Source organism: Narcine bancroftii, chromosome 6, assembly GCF_036971445.1.
Source record: "Narcine bancroftii isolate sNarBan1 chromosome 6, sNarBan1.hap1, whole genome shotgun sequence".
NCBI classification, from domain to species: domain Eukaryota; kingdom Metazoa; phylum Chordata; class Chondrichthyes; order Torpediniformes; family Narcinidae; genus Narcine; species Narcine bancroftii.
Window position 1 is genome coordinate 236,142,009 of NC_091474.1, and position 20,019 is coordinate 236,162,027.

The following is a 20,019-nucleotide window of genomic DNA, read 5'->3' on the forward strand; positions in this document are numbered from 1 at the left end:
CTCGTTGTAGTCTCTGGTCCTGGCGAAAACAACCTCCCTGCTTCCATTTTATCTATTTCTTTCATGATTTGTTTCTAGGTTTCTCTGCTTTTTTTGTGGAGAGTATATAGTCATCTTCTCCAGGCTCGGCATTAAACTATCCCTTAAAACATTGGCACAGCTAGCTCTCTCACAGCTCCAGCAATCGCTGTTCAGTCCTGACCTCTGCTGCTTCATGTGGAGGATGCACATCTTTCCATGGGTTTCTTTCAGGTGCTCGAATTTCCAACCATTTCTTAGAATGTGTGGATCAGTCACTTAATTGGCCTCTGTAAATTGTCCCTAGTGATTAGGCGAGTTACATAATCGAGCAGACAATAAAAAAAAAAGGGACGAGCGGAAAAGAATGCTTGATGGTCAGCGTCGACTTGATGGGCCAATGAGCTTGATTCGATGCCATACAACTCTAATTTAGCCACTGTCCAAGGACTTGCATTTCTTCATAACAAGTTGAACTGCAGGTAATTCAGCAGTTGAAGCCTAACTTTTAAAAAAATGTTCTTGTTCTTTGATAATTTCTATTTCTCTGCGAATAAAGCCATTAATTCCGTTGATGTTTTAAGCTCATTTCTGCTCATTGCTCTTCAATCTTAAAAGATTTGGGTACAAATGTCATCAGGTATCTCTTTTCATATCCTCTATAAAACTCTCCTTGTTTTGTATATCCCTGTTACTTTTTCTGTGAAGAAATTTAACACAGAAGAGTAACAAGTTTATCTGCCAGTCTAATTTCTTTGGCTTGGCTTCGCGGACGAAGATTTATGGAGGGGGTAAAAGTCCACGTCAGCTGCAGGCTCGTTTGTGGCTGACCAGTCCGATGCGGGACACGCAGATACGGTTGCAGCGGCTGCAGGGGAAAATTGGTGGGTTGGGGTTGGGTGTTGGGTTTTTCCTCCTTTGCCTTTTGTCAGTGAGGTGGGCTCTGCGGTCTTCTTCAAAGGAGGTTGCTGCCCGCCAAACTGTGAGGCGCCAAGATGCACGGTTTGAGGCGAGATCAGCCCACTGGCGGTGGTCAATGGGGCAGGCACCAAGAGATTTCTTTAGGCAGTCCTTGTACCTTTTCTTTGGTGCACCTCTGTCACGGTGGCCAGTGGAGAGCTCGCCATATAACACGATCTTGGGAAGGCGATGGTCCTCCATTCTGGAGACGTGACCCACCCAGCGCAGCTGGATCTTCAGCAGCGTGGACTCGATGCTGTCGACCTCTGCCATCTCGAGTACTTCGACGTTAGGGATGAAAGCGCTCCAATGGATGTTGAGGATGGAGCGGAGACAACGCTGGTGGAAGCGTTCACGTAATCGTGGAGTTTGTTGGGTCAAATTTGCGTGGGGGGTTGACTTTTACATGGGTCACACTTTTGACCGCATCATTCAAGGTGTTGGGAGCTCAGATGGCAAGTCCGTGATCAGGGCGTCAGGAGCTCAGATGGGCAGGCGGTTGGGGTGAGGGTTCACGGTCCGGGCATCGGAAACTCCAGTGGGCAGGTGGATGAGGTGAGAATCCACAGTTGGGGCGTCAGGAGTTCTGGGATGAGAGTTTCCGGTATCAGGAGCTCGACTGCTTGTTTATCTAATATAATTTAGACATGCAGCTCAGAACAGGCCTTTTTGACTGAGCCTGTGCCACCCCATACCCAAGCAGAGAGGGGGAGAACATACAAACTCCCTATAGACAGTACAGAATTTGAACCTTGGTCCCAATCACTGATGCTGTAACAGCGCCGCGCTAAGCACTACGCTATCCGTGCCAAATGTGGACAAGAATGAGAAATGTCAAATAATAACAGACATTAGCCAGGGAAGATGAGTGTATGAGTTACCATATATTATTTAATGCCCAGGGCCACAAAAGAACACCTCAATACCTGACTCTGCAGACCCAAGTACCCGAGCCTTGTTCATCATACTCGTATTCCAGCTCCTCACCTGAAAGAAACCGAAATGGACTCAATAACAGAAGTTGTGAAATGTTGATTTTGCAATAGTAGTTCAACAGTGGAGCTACATAATTTACATAACATAAACTGTAAGGAATACAGTGGTATAACACTTCAGCTTTATTCCTAGAAATTACTTTAAAGGTTCCTTCTATTGTCAAACGAGCCTGCAGCTGACATGGACATTTACCCCCTCCATAAATCTTCGTCCGCGAAGCCAAGCCAAAGAAAGAATATGAAAAATGTAATACACACAATATACTTCAGCTTTCTGCCTGCTGTAAAGGCAAGCAAATAATTACCATTAACATTGCCTAGCCCTCTCAATAACAGAGAAGAAAATAAGAGTCCCTTCAGAGACAGAATGTGCAAAACCTGGCGGCCATTCTGCAAGCAGTAGAACTGAGCACGTGACACCAAGACAGTGCTCAGTTAATCTGAAGTACAGGTGTCCCCATCAATTCCATTAAAGTGCCGTCAGAACACAAATGTAAAAAGTTAAACCAATTGAAGGGACAGGCAAAGATAATGATGAGATATGGACAAAATTGGCAGCAGCTGAGAAAGCTAGTACAAATTTTTGATTTCTGAATCTGCCCCTTCAGGAACTATAGGAACAAAAATAGACCATGTCTCCAAGTTACATTTCCAGTTTTTTTGTCACCTGTACATATACACAACCAAATGAGACAACATTCTTCCAGAGCACAGTGCATTCACAATAAATACATCATGCACAAATAAGTTAATGAAATATAATTCAACGGTAATAAGATACAATTCAAAGTTAATAAAATATACCTCAGCAAGACCTCAATGGTGAGGTCACACAATCAGAGGGAAAATGCTGTTACCCATTCTGGCAGTTACAGTCCTCATGTTCCATTACCTCTTTCTGATGGAAATAGTTTTAAAAAGATTGGAGGATGGATAGCAGGAATCCTCAATAATGTTTCAGACTCTCTGTAAACAGGCTCCCAGTAAAGGTCATAAATAGATGGGAGGGAGATGCCGAGATCCAATCAATAGATCAATCATTTTGATTTTCAGGGCAGGGTAAGGGGGGGGGGGGGGGGTGATGAATCCTAGCACTGATTTATCCACTGATGCCAGTTTCCACTTTTCAACATTACACAAGACTATAAGAAATAGGAGCAGGAGTCGGCCATCCAGCCTGCCGTGCCTCCTCCGCCATTCAACGAGATTATGGCTGATCCGATGATAGGCTCAGCTCCACTTAGCTACCTTTTCCTCCAATCTCTCAATACTTCAACTTTGTTAAAAATCTATCCAACCTTGTCTTAAATATATTCACTGAGGTAGCCTCCACTGAATGGGCAACAAATTCCAGTGATTCACCACTCTCTCGTAGTTCCTCATCTCCATCCGAAATCCACTACCCTGGATATTGAGGCTATGCCCCCGAGTTCTAGTCTCCCCCACCAATGGGAACAACTTACCTACCTCTATCTTATCTTTGCCATTTTTTTCTTATTTTCCTCTCCACCTTTTAAAACTCATCTTTTCAATCAAGTTCTGCTAAACTTGATCATTCTGGTTTTCATTCTGGCATGGAATGCTTTCCAGAGTGAAAGAACATTATGAATGCAAGATGTCATTTCGTCGCTAAAATAGGAAATAATAGGGCACCAAGGGAATCTCCTTGCTCATGTTTACGCATTGTCATAACGCCACTGATGACTGTTTAAAATATCAATAGGTAAACAGACTTCTGTTTAATGCTCCATTGGGGAACTACCCTCTGCTGGAACACCACTGGATTATATACCTGGGCAGTTCCAACCAACAGCTGCCTCATTTAGGATTGGAAATAGACCCAAAGGAGAAGGATGAGCAAAAACAACGACATCACTGGAACTTTCATAAACCTCATCACATGAAAGAGGAAGAAAATGCATGCTGCAAATGAGTCCAATCAAAAGCAGTTCAATCTGCTCCTGCGTGCCACAAAGCATCAGGAAAGACAGGTATTGTATTTCCACATTGCCATAGCATTCCCAACCTACTGAAAGTAATCCCCTGGAGCCACACCTCTTGAATGATAAGGCAAGGGAATGGGAAACAATATCTTTACGTCAACCTTCTATAGGAGCTCTATTGGGAATGTTCTGGCCAGCTCCATCACAGTGCGGTTTGGATGCTGTAGAAAGTGGATCGGAGGTCAATTCACAAGAGTGGCAGAGAGGATCGCTAGAGTCTCCCTGCCCCCCCATCCACGTGATCTACCAGGATCGTTGCCTGAAGAGGGTATGCAAAATCATCGAGAACCCCTTTCACCCTGCACACAGCATCTTTCAGCTGCTCCCGTCTGGAAAGAGATCCAGGAGGATCAGAGCCAGCACCACCAGGCCGAGGAACAGCTTCTTCCCTCAAGCAGTGAGCATGCTGAACGATCAAAGGAACTGGTCGCACTTACCATCGAGACTCTCATATGTACAAAACAAAATTTATTTATATTAATTAAATACTTGTTCTGCACATGTATTGTTTGTCTGTATGTGAATTATGTTTGGCTATACGTCTGTGTTTTCCATCGAGGACTGAAGAACACCGTTTCATAGGGTTGTACTTGTACAGTCAGATGACAATATACTTGACTTCATCAAGACTGGTCTGGTGTTCAGTAGGATCAAAAATCATGGATGATGTTCATTCCACAAGCCTCAACCCCAGCTCAGTTTCCAGTGGAACTTGTGGAAAAAAAAACAAGTCCCTTTGACATTCTTGACACTTGTTGCAGGCTTTACGGTAGCAAGTATTGCTGGGTAAGCTCCCTCCAGGAAAACAAGCTAGTGATTTATTGGATTAGGATTCACTTTGAGGACTGGGTTAGTTGCTGTTTGGTCAGGTTGTGTATTTTTATAATACCAACCAGCACCTATATATGGACTTTCCACCTACTGTTGCAGTTTTTGAAAACTTTGCTTAAATATCAAAGGGAGGAGAAGCTGTTTTTCTCCACTGAATCGCTTCCACATGGATCAATGGTATCCTCTCTCAGCATGGCAGTAATTTTTTAAAAATCTGATAAGCACAGAATTGCCTGCAGGACAGTTTTAAATTGAATTGCAAATAAATATTTTACACTTAACCCAGACCATTGGGCAATTTAGTTTCTTTCCTTACGTTTCCCTCTCCAGCTGTCAGTCAGATGCCTGGAGATACTTGGGATTAATGGGTTCCACATTGGATAAAATTCCTCTGTAATGACTTCTGACGCATTTGTATTCACATTTAAATGAGAAAATGTAGCGGTCTGGTTCAGCCCCGTACACAAGGGGCCGAATCACCACAGCACGCAGCCTGCACACAATGGCGCTGAGACTGCCTCCTCACTGAGAAGCACGAGGGTTAAAGAGCAGACTGCAGGGAGCGAGCACCACTCCTGAGACTGTGCGCTGATGTCACTCCTGTCAGCCAGCACGGCGGGTGGGGGTTTTGCAATATTGCTTTAGTAGCACGGTCTGTTTGAATAAAGTTATTGGTTCACTCAGCTCAGTGCAGACGTGTTCCTTTCCCTTCGCGGCGCCACCGTACAGTAGGCGTCACAGTGGTGACCCCACATAGGTTTCAACGATTTGAGACCTACCGAGCACGCAGCAGCATGGACCCTATTGGCTTTACTGCAGCTCCTGAAGCCGCTGGCAATGAACCTGCCGCAGTCGTAGCCATTTCTGTTCCCGCCCCGGCTACAGTGAATGCCGTGGGTATCCACTTTCTGCCATTTTGGGTCAACCAGCTTCGCAGTTTGCTGCAATTAGGTGAGGCACAGTTTGTGTTAAGAGACATAATGGATGAAGACAACAAATTCTGGCACGTTGTCAGCACCCTGGATCCAGTCACAGCAGCAAGAGTCAGCCCTTTTCTGAACCACCTGCCCATGGAACACAAGTATACCCTCTTTCATCAGTTCTTACTTGACTCTTTCAAACTCAGCTGGCACAAATGAGCCATTTGAGTATTTAACTCACAGGGCCTAGGGGTCCGCAACCCCTCTGACCTTATGCATGAGCTAGTGGCTTTAGCAAAGGAACACACCAAGTGTTTCCTGTTTGAAGCCCTATTCTTGTCGAAGTTGCCAGTCCACATTGTCTCAACCATCTGTAACATGGACTTTGCTCATCCGCACCTCGTGGCCAAGGAAGCAGTCTGACTCTTCCGAACCCCTCAGCCGGACTCAATCCATGTCCAGCCTATTTGTGTGCTGGGTGCTACCACACCAGCAGGGATTACTCAGACTCCTCCCCGACACCGTGCAGACGCAGAGCGGCAACAGACTCAACAAGGCTATTGCTACTACCACTGTTTGTGGGGTCAAAATGCCTGATGTTGCATCCCTCCCTGTAATTTCCCTGGATCCAAGCCTGGTCAGACGCTGGGAAACGAGCAAGCCATCTGTCAATAGTGGCCTAGGTGGTTGGCACCAGTAAGGGTCTCCTTTACCTAGGAGACATGAAGAGTGGGCGACATTTCCTTGTAGACACTGGTGTCAAGATCAGCCTAACACCACCCATCTTCTTTGAGAGGAGAAACAATCCCCAAGGTTTCCCCTTACAGGCAGCCAATGGTTCTACGATCCCCAGCTACTGAACTCGACTTGTGACTACCCACAACAAGGACGCAGTTTTCCAATGGGAGTGCACAATCAGGCCCATCTAGCGGCAGATTTTCTGTGACCAACAAACTGCCAGTGAATTTAAGCAGGTGCTGCCCAGTGAATGCAGCAATCTTCCAGGTTTTCCACTCACCGTACACCAATTAAATTTCTAGCCAATGGGAGTCCACGCCTCCAACTTCCCTACTGGACAATTTCCCATGCTCCTAGCCCCGATTTTCCACGACGTGGAACCAGCACATGGGGTGCAGCACTTCATTGAGACCATCAGTTTATGCAAGGGCAAGACGACTTCCCCAGGACAAGCTCCTCCTGGCCAAAACTGAGTTTGCCACCATGGAGGAGTTGGGTATCATACACCGCTCCAACAGGCCTTGGGCCTCCCCCCTACATATGGTCCCAAAGAACTCTGGAGGGTGGTGCCCATGTGGAGCTTACCAGCAGTTAAATGACTCCAGGACCCAAACTGGATGGACAAACTCCCATGGGTCCTGCTCGGTATCCACACGGCACCCAAAGAAGTCCTCCCAACTCATCAGCCAAGATAGTCTATGGGACGCCGCTCGCCATTCCAGGTGACCTCCATTTCAGCTCCACTGAACCTCAATCCAATGCCAAGAACGTCCTGCAGCATTTAAGGGAGAACACAGCCAACCCAGTTCCTACTACCACACACAGCACTCCACCCTGCCATGCCTCAGATTGAAAACTGGGGATTTTGCATTCGTCAGGAGGGGCCAGCCAGGAACCCCTTTACCATGCCCTTCTGACGGACCTTTTAAAGTGCTTAAAAGGGATGGGTAATCTGGACATTGGGGGCAGACAGGACATGTTCACTATGGACCATTTGAAACTGGCCCACTTAGACGGCACGGAACCTTTCCCCGCACCTTGGTTGTGGCAACATGGCTGCCCTTTTACAAACTTTAAAACAAAAATGGTGAGAAATGTTTGCGATTCTGGGGGGGGGGGGTGAAGGGGGGTGTAGCAGTCTGGTCTCGTCCCGTACACAAGGGGCCGAATTGTCACAGCACGCAGCCTACACACAATGGCGCAGAGACTGCCCCCTCACTGAGATTGTGTGCTGACGTCACTCCCATCAACCAGCACGGCGGGTGGGGGGTTTTACTGTATATGGAATGACCTGCTAGAGGTCATGGTAGAGGCAACTATAATTGTGGCATTTAAAATAAATTTTAAAAAAAGGTTGAGAAGGATAGGGGCTGAAAGCTAGCAAATGGGATGAGTTTGCATAGACAACATGGCTGACATGGACAAGTTGGGCCAAAGGGTCCGTTTTTCCATGCCAAAACTCAATAACTCTTTGGACTGAAACTTCATGTTAGAGGTTCTAACCCTCCCGGGAGATGTGTAGAAGGAAGCACAGCATCGTTTTAAAGAGGAGTGGGAAGAAGTCTTCCTGATTCCTGATCAAAAGTCACTCATTAACCAACTATGATTAAAAAGGAAAAGGACATAAAAACAGAAAAATGGTACACTCAGAAGATCAGGCTATATAAGTGGAAAGAGAAACAGAGTAAATAATTCAGATTGAAGAACCTGACAAAATGTCTCCAACATTTATCCTCGTTTTTCTTTCCTTATATCTTACCTAAACAGCAAAGAGCCCACAGTTACAGTATTCCGCTGATTAAATATTCTTGTTTTTCACTGGATCTTCCTTTTGCACGATACTTGCAATTTCTACATTAGAATAGTTCCTATATACCAGTGGTGCTCAACCTTCCTTCCCCCACCCCCAACTCACATACCACCTTAAATAATCCATTATTAATCAATGATCACCTATTGATCACTTCTGGCATCCTATACCACAAATGCTCTGCGGTTAATTAGGGATTACTTAAGGTGGCATGTGAGTTGAAAGGAAAAGGTTGCGAACCGAACCACTGTAAACTAAATAAAGCTAGTAATGTGCTTATGCCATGAATGCTTACAAATCTTTCCTTTCCCCTTTAACTGCAACCTCTACAGTATTCTCTTTCCAAGAGATTCCAATGCTAGCAGGTAGTATGGAGCTTTATGGGACCCTTCCTGTGGGAACCTGATTGGAAGCCACCACATCTGTCAATCAAAGTCAAGACAACCCACAGTGACCACACACTTTGCCACTGGCCCCTTTAAAAGAATACACACCTCACCGGTGGATCCTTTAATCACGTGCCCTAGTCTGGGCATACCTAAGCTGGCTCCACTCGGCGGCAGGGTGTATAAAGCCCAACACGTAGAGCAGCTAGGTCTCTTTTCCCCTGAGGAGAAACCCAAGCTCCATTCCAATGTCATCTATGGCTCTTGACCTGGAGAGTCAATTACAAGGTGCGTGACAGTAAAGGGTTGGGGGGTTTTTTGTGGTGCATACTGATGTGTTTCATTTTTTTGTTAATAGTGTGATTAATTAGACTGTTGTTAAGTGGAATACTGTATCTGCTAGTTAGAGAGGGGTGGCAGGTACTATTTGTTTCATCTGTTTGTTTAACCATGGGACCTGCGACTTGCAGTGATTTGTGAGTTTATCTGTAGCAGCAATCAGTGCGTGTAACTGTGATTAATAGTGATCACGGGTTAAAGGAGCAGAAGCAGGCCACTAGGCCCATCGAGTCTGTTCCGTGACTCTACACTAAGCTGAATTATTCTCACACCTAGTTCCAATTTCCAGCCTTTTCCTCTTGATATCTTTTCTAATGAGATACTTATCAATTTCCTGTTTAAATACTCCCAGTGAATTGTCATCATTGCTTTGTGCGGCAGTGAGTTCCACAGATCCACGACCCTCTTACTAAAGAAGTTCTTCCTCCTTCTCTGCTTTAATTGGATAACTTCTAATTTTAAGACTATGACCCCCTTGTCCTTGATTCACCCATCAAGGGAAACATCTGCATCCACTCTTTCAAAACCTTTCAATATTTGAAAGGTCTCTATGAGATCCTCATTCTCCTATACTCCAATGAATACAACCCAAGAGCTCTCAAACGCTCCCCATACACCAGCCCTTGCATTTCAGGGATCATCCCAGTAAATCTCCTCTACACCTTCTCCAACAACATCACATCTTTCAGTTTTAGCAAGTATTGATTGTTTAGCTTCGTCTGAGGTATGTGAGTCAGTCCGTGTGTGAGTCTGTCCGCTTGCACGCGCGTGCCTGAGTGTGTACGTATGTCTGACCCCTACGGTGAGTTTCCCTCGCGGGCAAATAAAGGTCTTTTGTTTCAATCAACTCGCGTTCAGACCTGTCGCTTCTCAGACCCGCTGAGCCTGTACTTCACATTACACTTTGTTTTCTTTCCATATAATCCTGCCTAAACTGCCAAGAGTCCATGGATTAGAAAAAAAGATTCTTGTTATTCCCTGAATCTTCCTTTTGCACACGGTTTCCAATACCAATATTACAAGAATTCCAATAAAGCTAGTAATGTGCTCGTGCCATGAATGCTTACAAATTATTCCTTTCCCCTTTCTTTGGCTTGGCTTCGCGGACGAAGATTTATGGAGGGGGTAAAAAGTCCACGTCAGCTGCAGGCTCGTTTGTGGCTGACAAGTCCGATGCGGGACAGGCAGACACGATTGCAGCGGTTGCAAGGGAAAATTGGTTGGTTGGGGTTGGGTGTTGGGTTTTTCCTCCTTTGCCTTTTGTCAGTGAGGTGGGCTCTGCGGTCTTCTTCAAAGGAGGTTGCTGCCCGCCAAACTGTGAGGCGCCAAGATGCACGGTTTGAGGCGTTATCAGCCCACTGGCGGTGGTCAATGTGGCAGGCACCAAGAGATTTCTTTAGGCAGTCCTTGTACCTTTTCTTTGGTGCACCTCTGTCACGGTGGCCAGTGGAGAGCTCGCCATATAATACGATCTTGGGAAGGCGATGGTCCTCCATTCTGGAGACGTGACCCATCCAGCGCAGCTGGATCTTCAGCAGTGTGGACTCGATGCTGTCGACCTCTGCCATCTTGAGTACTTCGACGTTAGGGGTGTAAGCGCTCCAATGGATGTTGAGGATGGAGCGGAGACAACGCTGTGGAAGCGTTCTAGGAGCCGTAGTCCCCTTTAACCACAACCCAAACACCCATTCTATTTCCGAGGATCTCTATACTAGCCAAAATCTCTGCTTAGATTATATTTTAGAATTGATCTTTGCTAATTTGGATGGCATTTAAAATATTGCATACTTTTGTCGCAGCATTTCTTTTCAATTTTTCTTGATTATCCATGACTTTTGGAAAAAAATGGTTGCTATTAAGGTAATTGAATGAAATCCCTTCATTCATATCCCCACCCTTATACTTCATTCACTTCATATTAGGGGCTGCATCGTTAGCATAGTGGATAGTTCAATGCTATTACAGTACTAGTAACTCTGGTTCAAATCCCGCACCGTCTGCAAGGACTTTGCCTTTTCTCCCCAGTGTCTGTGGGTGATCCAGTTTACTCCTACCTTTCAAGAAAGTACGAGGGCTGTAGGTGAAATGGGGTATTTGGGCGGCACAGACTCATGGGCTGGAAGGGCCTGTTCCTAAGCTGTATGTCTAAATTTTAAATTAGTAATGGGGTTATGAGAGGGGGGGGGGGGGGGAAAAATCAAATAATTTTGTTTATGCTTTGAAATAAAAACAAAAAGGAATTGGAAATATACACAGCAAGAACTATTGATATTGATGTTATATTTATTTTCAATAAAATGTCACAAAAATGTTTAAATGCTATGTTACTATAGTAAATAACTGAATATTGACAGTCAAGGCTGAAATATTAAAGGGTTTCAAGCAAAATGATTTCAGGAATTCCAGGTGCAGGTTCCACAGCAGCCAGATATGTGGCAAGCAATAATGGAGCAATGAAAACAGGGACACGTGCAAAGATCCAGAAAACTGCCAGCATGAATAGTCACAAGACTGGAAGCAGTTGCACAGATGGGTAGACAGAATATTTGGAACAAGGACCAGAATATGAAAAAGTTGGCCAACAGTAACAAAGGGAATGAAACTAAAACAGAAAATTCACAAAAAAAAATTTCTGAGAGCTGTACATAGCCTTTCGCTCTCAATTTCTGCCAAGTCACCTTGCTTGCATGCTTCTCAATACCTTGCAGGAGGGAAAGGGCTGGAGACATGACTGAGATCAGTTGCGCACTCCCACAATTAAAAAAATGTTTTTAATTGATTTTAATAAAGGACATATACACAAAAGGTACAATTCCATAAGATAGTACGCAAATAAGATATTCCGTATATCACTAACATATATAAATTGTAAGTCTTATCCATAATTCTTATTCTAAATAGTATATAACTTTTTTTAGAAAAATCTAATAATACAAAAAGGAGGAAAGAAGAAAATAGTAGAGGAGAAAAATTCAAACCCCTTACCTAACTGCGTTGCCAAATACTATATATGACTGGTATTAAAAGAAAAACAAAGGTTAAAAATAATTAATATAAGGAGTGCGGAAAAGATACAAGTCAGACAACCCAAATACATTGGTGCACCCCTATAACTTCTGGAATCTTACATTGATGTCACACACCACTGATCATGAGTAGGTGGGGCATCATCTTCCACTGAAGTAAAACCACACACCTCGCTAAAAGAGAGGTAATAGAAATGGTGCGACTTGGAACCAGAGCTAAAGAAGAATCATTCCCTCCCGTTGTGCCGAAGTGGCCACCAGAGGATTTGGTGTGAAATCTAGGTTGAAAATTTTTGATTAAGTTTGGAAAACCTCTCTCCAATATTTTTCTAGATTAAGACGAGACCAGAACATATGAATTAATGATGCTTTTCCGCTCTTACACCTGTCACATCAGGTTGTCAGAATCAGAATAAAAGTGAGACAATTTAGCCTTAGACAAATGTGCTCTATGTACTATTTTCTTCTTTCCTCTATGAGAATTTGGGCACAATTTAGAAAACATTTTGTATTTCATAATTTTTCCCCTTTCAAGTCCTATTATATCCAATCACTTTTTCCAACCCTCTTTACATTACAATATTTTTCAGAGATGGTACAGAGAGGGTATTCAAAGGTTTAAGGGTCTGTTCATTGATGGATATTTTGCAACATTTGAAGAGATTACTACTAGATTTAATTTGCTCAAATCTTTACATATTTGCAAGTCTGGCATTTTAAAAAAATATTTTATTTAAATTTTCCATACATGTATTCATGTCAAAATACAAAATATAATAATGTAATCATATTAAATCCATTACAAGGTAGTTTTATGAAACCTTCAAAAAGAAAATTAAAAAAAACACCAAACCCCTCCCCCCAAACAATACCCCAATAGGGATAGAAATGAAAGGAGAAAAAATAAACAGCAGACGTGATTACCATTCACTCGATTCTAACACTTTCTCAATTTTATTTGTTTATTTATTCCAATGAGATTTCACGATATTTAGGGAAAGCCATTTATAAATTTATACCTATAATATGTAAACATGGACACCAAATTTTCAAAACTATAATATTTATTTCTTAAGTTAAACATAATCTTCTCAAGAGGTATTCAGCAATGAATTTCCACGTGCCATCTTTTCAAACCAAAATGAGAATCTGATTTCCAGGTCACTGCTATACATTTTCTTTCAACTGCTAATGCAATTTTTACAAATTCTTTTTGATATAAAGTCAGTTTCAATTTTGGTCTTATCCCAGAAATATTACACAGTAAAAATAACATTGGATCCTGTGGAAATTTATCTCCTGTGACTTGCTCTAAAAATTTCCTAACTCTATTCAAAATGGTCTCAATTTTGGACATGACCATGTAGAATGTAAAAAAAAGTACCAATCTCTTGACTACATTTAAAATACTGATCTGACAGATCTGACCATTCTGTGTAATTTTTGAAGGGTAATATGCATATTTTTAAAATATTTTATTTATACATTTAAACCCACAATAAATTGGTTCATTTTACATGCAATTCAAATCCCAATATATGTAGCATATAAAAAAGAGAAAATAAGATAGTAATATAGATCTACCCAGGCACCCCCCCCCCGCACAAAATCATCCCATACTAACACCATGCAGAGAGAGGGAGAGAAAGAGAGAAAAAAAAGAGAGAAAGATAGAAAGGACAGAGCCCTTCAACAGAAAATTTATTACTATAATATTGTATAGACCTTAGAAAAAAAAATCAAAAATTCAATTAAATATTTAAACCAATCTTTTGTAAGTATGGGCTCCATATTTTCAATATTTATCTCATAAATTATGTTAGTTTCTTGTGGTATACAGCTTTGAACTTCAGCATGCCATCTTGCCATTGCCAAATTTATATCTGATTTCCAAGATAATGGCTATGCACTTTCTAGCAAAAGCTAATGCAATTCAGACAAAATTTAACTTGATAAATATTCAGTTTTAATTTAAATGTAATTCCTTTAACATCTCCTAATAGAAGTAACAATGGATCCCGTGGGAATTTTGTCCTGGTTATTTGTTCTAAAAAATTACCTATTTTCAACCAAAAGGTCCAACTTTGGGACATTGCCACGTAGAATGCAGAAAAGTGCCAACTTCCTGTTCACATCTCAATCATAAATCCAAGTAAATCAGATTCTATTTATTTATCTTTTGAGGAGTGAGATATAATTGGTGAATAAAATTGCATTGAACTAGTCTGCATCTCACATTTATTGTACTTTTCATAACTTCTTCAGTCAATTTTTCTCAACTATTTGTATATTCAAATCTACTTCCCGTCCTTGCCTTGATTTTTGAATTCCTAATTTCTTATCTTTCTTTTGTTATAACTTACACATTTCTGAAATAAATTTCTTTATTTTTCCATTACAATAACAATGCTTCTTCTACGTCTGTTGCTGTTGACAATTTCAAATCTTGACCAAAAATTTCTCAAAAAAATTATGAAGTTGATAACATCATTTAGTATTTTCAGATGTATTAAAATTTTCCATCAGTCGATTAAATGTAATAAAATTACCTTCCTCAAAACAATCCTTAATCTTATTAATACCACACTGTTGTCAAATCTTTAGATATCGATTCCACATAGAAAAAGGAATAAATCTCTTTTGAAATAGCGGTGTTTTCCTGGACATCCAACCAGATCCTCCTTATCAACTTTATTCCATAATAGCAAAAATAAAAGTTTCCTTATTTGCTATTAACATTCTCCCAATCCATTTATAAATAAAATCTGAAGGGTTTGTTTCCCCTATTTTACTAAGTTCTATATTTACTCAAGCAGGATTTTTTTTCTGAGTCATACATTGCATTAATAATAATGCAGCTTTATAATAATTCTTAAAATTAGGGAGGTGCAAACCTCCCATATCATATTTCCAAGTGAATTTTTTCTAATGAAAATTTTGCCATTTTTCCTTTCCATAAAAATTCTCTTTTTTTGAGGAATATCAATTGAAACCAATTGGAAAAGAGATTGTATTCTAGGAAAGATATTCATCTTAATACAGTCTATCCTACCTATTAATGTAATAAATCATCTAAATCTTCTCTATTTTTATTTTAATAATGACAAATAATTTAATTTAAATAATTTTTTTAAAATTCTGAATCTACTCTAATACCTAAATATTATATGCCTACAGTTGGCCATCTAAAATCAATAATGTTTTTACATTTGTGCAAAGTTTTCTTTAACTAAGAACATAATTTCACTTTTATCCCAATTAATTTTATAATGACACTTCACCATATTCTTTTAATCTAACTTTTAACTGGCCTAAAGATTTAAAAGGATCAGTTAAATAAATCAAATCATCAACAGCAAATAAATTTATTTTATATTCTTCTTGATTCACCTTTATACCAGTAATCTTCAGATCTTTTCTTATTAATTCAGCTAACTGTTCAATTGCTAAAATAAATAAAGCTGGTAATAATGGACACCTTGTCTATTTGATCTAGTTACATAAAATTTTGTCAAAACCTGACCATTAGTCACAACTTTTGCACTAAGTTCCTTACATAACATTTAATCCCAGTCAAAAATACTGATCCTAACGTACATTTTCCTAAACTTTAAACAGGAAATCTCATTCTAATCTATCAAAAGCTTTTTCAGCATCTAAAACTACAGCTATACTTAAATCTCCTCTCTTTTGATCGAAATGTATTAAACTAATCGATCTTGCAGCAGATCTTGCAGATCTTGCAGATCTTTCCGATTCTTAACAAAATATTTTTGATCCGGATGTCATAATTTAGGTAAATATTTTGCCAGTCTATTTGCTAATATTTTGGTTAGTATCTTATGATTTACATTTAACAATGAAATTGATCTATATAACGTTGGTTTCAACAAATCTCTATCCTTCTTCAATTACACAGTAATAATTGCATTCAAAAAGGAATCCGGCAGAGATTTTACTTCTACTGTTTGATTTAATTCCTCCAGAAAAGGAGGCATCAAAATATCCTTAAATTTCTTATAAAAACTCTAGTGGAAATCCATCATCTCCTGGTGATTTATTACTTTGATGTGAATTAATAATTTATTTTACTATAAAATCACAATTTAAATTATTTTTTTCTTGATCATTCAAACTAGCAAAATTTCTTTGAGATAAAAATCTATTTATCTTATTCTCATCTTAAACTGATTCCAAATGATATAATTTCATATAAAAATCCTTAAAATAAAAATTTATCTCCTGAGCCTTATAATTATTCCAGATTTTTTTTAACCACATTTATTGTTCTAGCTTTCAACTGCCATGCTAACACCTTATGTGCTTTTTCTTCTAATTCATATCTGGTTACTTCTTAGAATTAATTTTTATAACCATATAATCATACAACATTTACAGCATGGAAACAGGCCAATTTGGCCCTTCTAGTCCACACTGATCAAAGTACCCTGCTCTAATCACACTTACCAGCACTCTGCCCACTCCATCCTCCTCACATCCATATACTAATCCAACTCTTTCTTAAATGAAAAAATTGACCCTGGCTCCACCACCTTTCCCGGAAGCCCATTCCACACAGTAACCATTCTCTGAGTAAAGAAGTTTCCCCTCATGTTACTCCTAAACCTTTGCCCGTCAACTCTCAATCCATGACCTCTTGTATCTATCTCTCCTACTCTCAATGGGAAAAGCTATCTATCCCTCTCATTATCTTAACCACCTCTATCAAATTCCCTCTCAGCCTTCAACGGTCCAAGGAATAAAGACCTAATTTCCTCAATCTCTCCTTGTATTCCAGATGCTGAAACCCAGGCAACATTTTTGTAAATCTTCTCTGCATTCTCTCTATCTTGTTGATATCCTTCCTATAAATCGGTGAGCAGAACTGCACACAGTACTCTAAATTTGGCCTCACCAATGCCTTGTACAGTTTCATCATTACTTCCCAACTCTTATATTCTATGCACTGATTTATATAGACAAGCAAACTAAAGGCCTTCTTCACCACCCTATCCACATGCGCTCCTACCTTCAGGGAACAATGCACAGTTATTCCTAGATCTTTCTGCTCCACTGCATTCTTCAATACCCTCCCAGTAACCACATACATCTTGCTTTGAATATTCTTTCCAAAATGAAGCACCTCACACTTATCAGCATTAAACTCCATCCGCCATCTTTCTGCACACTCCTCTAAGCAGTTTAATCCCTCTGCAATCTTTGAAAACCCTCTTCATCATACACAGTTCCCCCTATTTTAGTATCATCTGCATATTTACTAATCCAATTTACCACCCCATCCTCCAGATCATTAATATATATGACAAACATCAATGGTGTCAATACCGAACCCTAAGGTACACCACTTTTCACCGGCCTCCATCTTGACAAACAACTATCTACTACTACTCTCTGCCACCTTCCTTCTAGCCAGTGTTGAATCCATTTGACTATCTCCAAATTAATACCCAAGGACTTAGCCTTCCTAACTAACCTCCCATGCGGAATCTTATCGAAGGCCTTACTGAAATCCATATAAACAACATCCACTGCTCTACCCTCATCAACATTTCTAGTCAAAAACTTCAAGATTGGTCAAACATGACCTTCCACGCACAAATCCGTGTTGAGTGTCCCTGATCAGACCCTGTCCCTCCATATACTTATATATACTATCTATATATACTATCTCTAAGAACGCTTTCCATCAATTTACCTACCACAGACGTCAAACTTACAGGCCGATAATTGTTAGGCTTGCTCCTCGAACCCTTTTTAAACAAAGGAACCACATGCACAACACGCAAATCCTCCGGCACTATACCCGTTTCTAATGACATTTGTAAAATCACTGCCAGAGCCTCCGCTATTTCCTCACTAACTTCTCTCAAGGTCCTGGGGAAAATCCTGTCAGGACCTGGAAACTTATCCAACTTTATAGGTTTCAAAAGCTCCGGGACTACCTCTTTCTTAATCACTTTAGTCTCCATATTTACCCCCTTTGCTTCCTTTACCCTGCACAGTTCAATATCCTTCTCCTCAGTGAATACTGAGGAAAATAAATTGTTCAAGAACTCCCCCATCTCTTTTGGCTCCACACACATTTGTCCTTTCTGATTCTCTATTGGACAAATTTTGTCTCTCACTTTCCTTTTGCTATTTACATATTTGTAGAAACCCTTTGGATTTATTTTCACCCTGCTTGCTATAGCCACCTCATACCTTCTTTTAGCTTTTCTTTCCTTCTTAAGATTCTTTTTACATTCAATATAGTTCCCAAACATCTCCTTTTTTCCCTGTTCCTTATATTTATTGTAGTACTCCCTCTTTTTTCAAACAAGTTTCCAATATCCCTTGAGAACTGTGGCTCTCTCAAACTTTTGACCTTACCTTTCAACCTAACAGGTTTATAAAGATTTTGTACTCTTAAAATCTCTCCTTTAAAAGACCTCCATTTCTCTATTACATCCTGCCCAGAAAACAAATAGTCCCAATCTACCCCTTGTAAATCCTTTCGCATCTCCTCCAACCTCGCTTTTCCCCACTCAAAAACCTCAACTCTGGGCCCAGATCTATCCCTTTCCATAGTTACCTTGAAGCTAATGGCATTATGATCACTGGACCCGAAGTGCTCCCCCACACATACCTCCGTCACCTGACCCATCTCATTCCCCAAAAGTAAATCCAACACAGCTCCCTCTCTAGTTGGTACTTCCACATATTGATGTAAAAAGCTATCCTGCACACATTTTACACTATTGACTGTTTGAATAGTATTATATCGAACTTTCTTATGAAAAATTTCTTATTTTCTTCAGTAGCTTTCTTCTGTATCTCCTTTTCTAAATTATCTATTTCTTGATCCAACTGGTTAAACCTGTTCATGTAGTCTTTTTTTAATTTTAGCAGAATAACTAATTAGTTGACATCTGAAATATGCTTTAAGTGCAACGCATATGATAAATTTATTTTCCATAGAGTTTATTTCCAAGAACAAATGGATTTGTTCTCATAAAAATCACAAAAATCCACTCTTTTTAACAGAGTTAAACCTCCATCTACATTGAAAATGTCCTTTTTCAGAAATTTAACATGTCATTAATAGAGAATAATCAGATAAATATCTTGCCTTGTATTTTATGCATTTAATTCTTTCATGTAAATGAGCTGATATCGGAAAAAAAAAATTCTTCAATAAGAATTATGTCTATAAGAATAATTCCTTTCTGTAGGATTCAACTGACACCAAATGCCAATTACATTTAATTCTTTCATCAGCTTTAGTGCCCTCTTAGCTGCTTTCATTCTTACTACCCAAACCGTTTGGATTTATCTAATATTGGATCTAAACAAAAATTAAAATCCCCTTCTAATAATATCTTTTCATGTGATTCTACTAAATGTAAAAAAGTTTCCCTTATAAAATCCTCATCATCAACATTTGGTGGATAAATACTCATGAGCGTTCACATTTCAGAATAAACTTGACAATGAACTATAACATACAATATCCATTATAACTGCTTGAATTTTCACCAGTAACGTTTTCTTAATTGCTACTCCTCTAGCTTTTGAGCTAAAAGATGAAGCTGTCACTTGACCGACCCCATCCCTCTGTGGCAGAAGTAAGTTGTAGACAAATACCATCAAGTTGAAATAAGATGAATAACGAGACCACACCTCAGGTTTTAGCGAAGAGTAAAAGAGATGTGTTGTCAGGCTAGATATAGACAAACAACAGGTGACCTGGCGTCATGACATTTGGAGTACGTACTACCTCACGACATTCACGTGGAGTAGGCCAGGGCTTCTCAGCAGACCTACGGGTGCATCTGAGTCACTATGCTGTAGTGGCTAGTTGCCAGCCTGTTGTGTCAAGCTATCATGAGTTTGGAGCTGTTAATTCTACCCACCAGCGTACTGCTGCACCTCTAATTTTAAATGTTCTCTGTCAAGTGTGCTTCTTGTATAAAAGCAATATCTACTTTCATTT

At 40.3% G+C, this 20,019-nt stretch overlaps 1 protein-coding gene across 3 annotated transcripts in view; it reads right to left on the reverse strand.

The window, feature by feature from the left end:
* slc4a1ap (solute carrier family 4 member 1 adaptor protein) overlaps positions 1–20,019 on the reverse strand; it is a 173,747-nt gene that overhangs the window by 135,808 nt on the left and 17,920 nt on the right. For all 3 annotated transcript variants that reach the window (XM_069887742.1, XM_069887743.1, XM_069887744.1), the window contains exon 4: positions 1,905–1,965. In XM_069887742.1, coding sequence (XP_069743843.1) covers positions 1,905–1,965 — 61 coding nt within the window. The remainder of the gene's footprint in view (positions 1–1,904; positions 1,966–20,019) is intronic.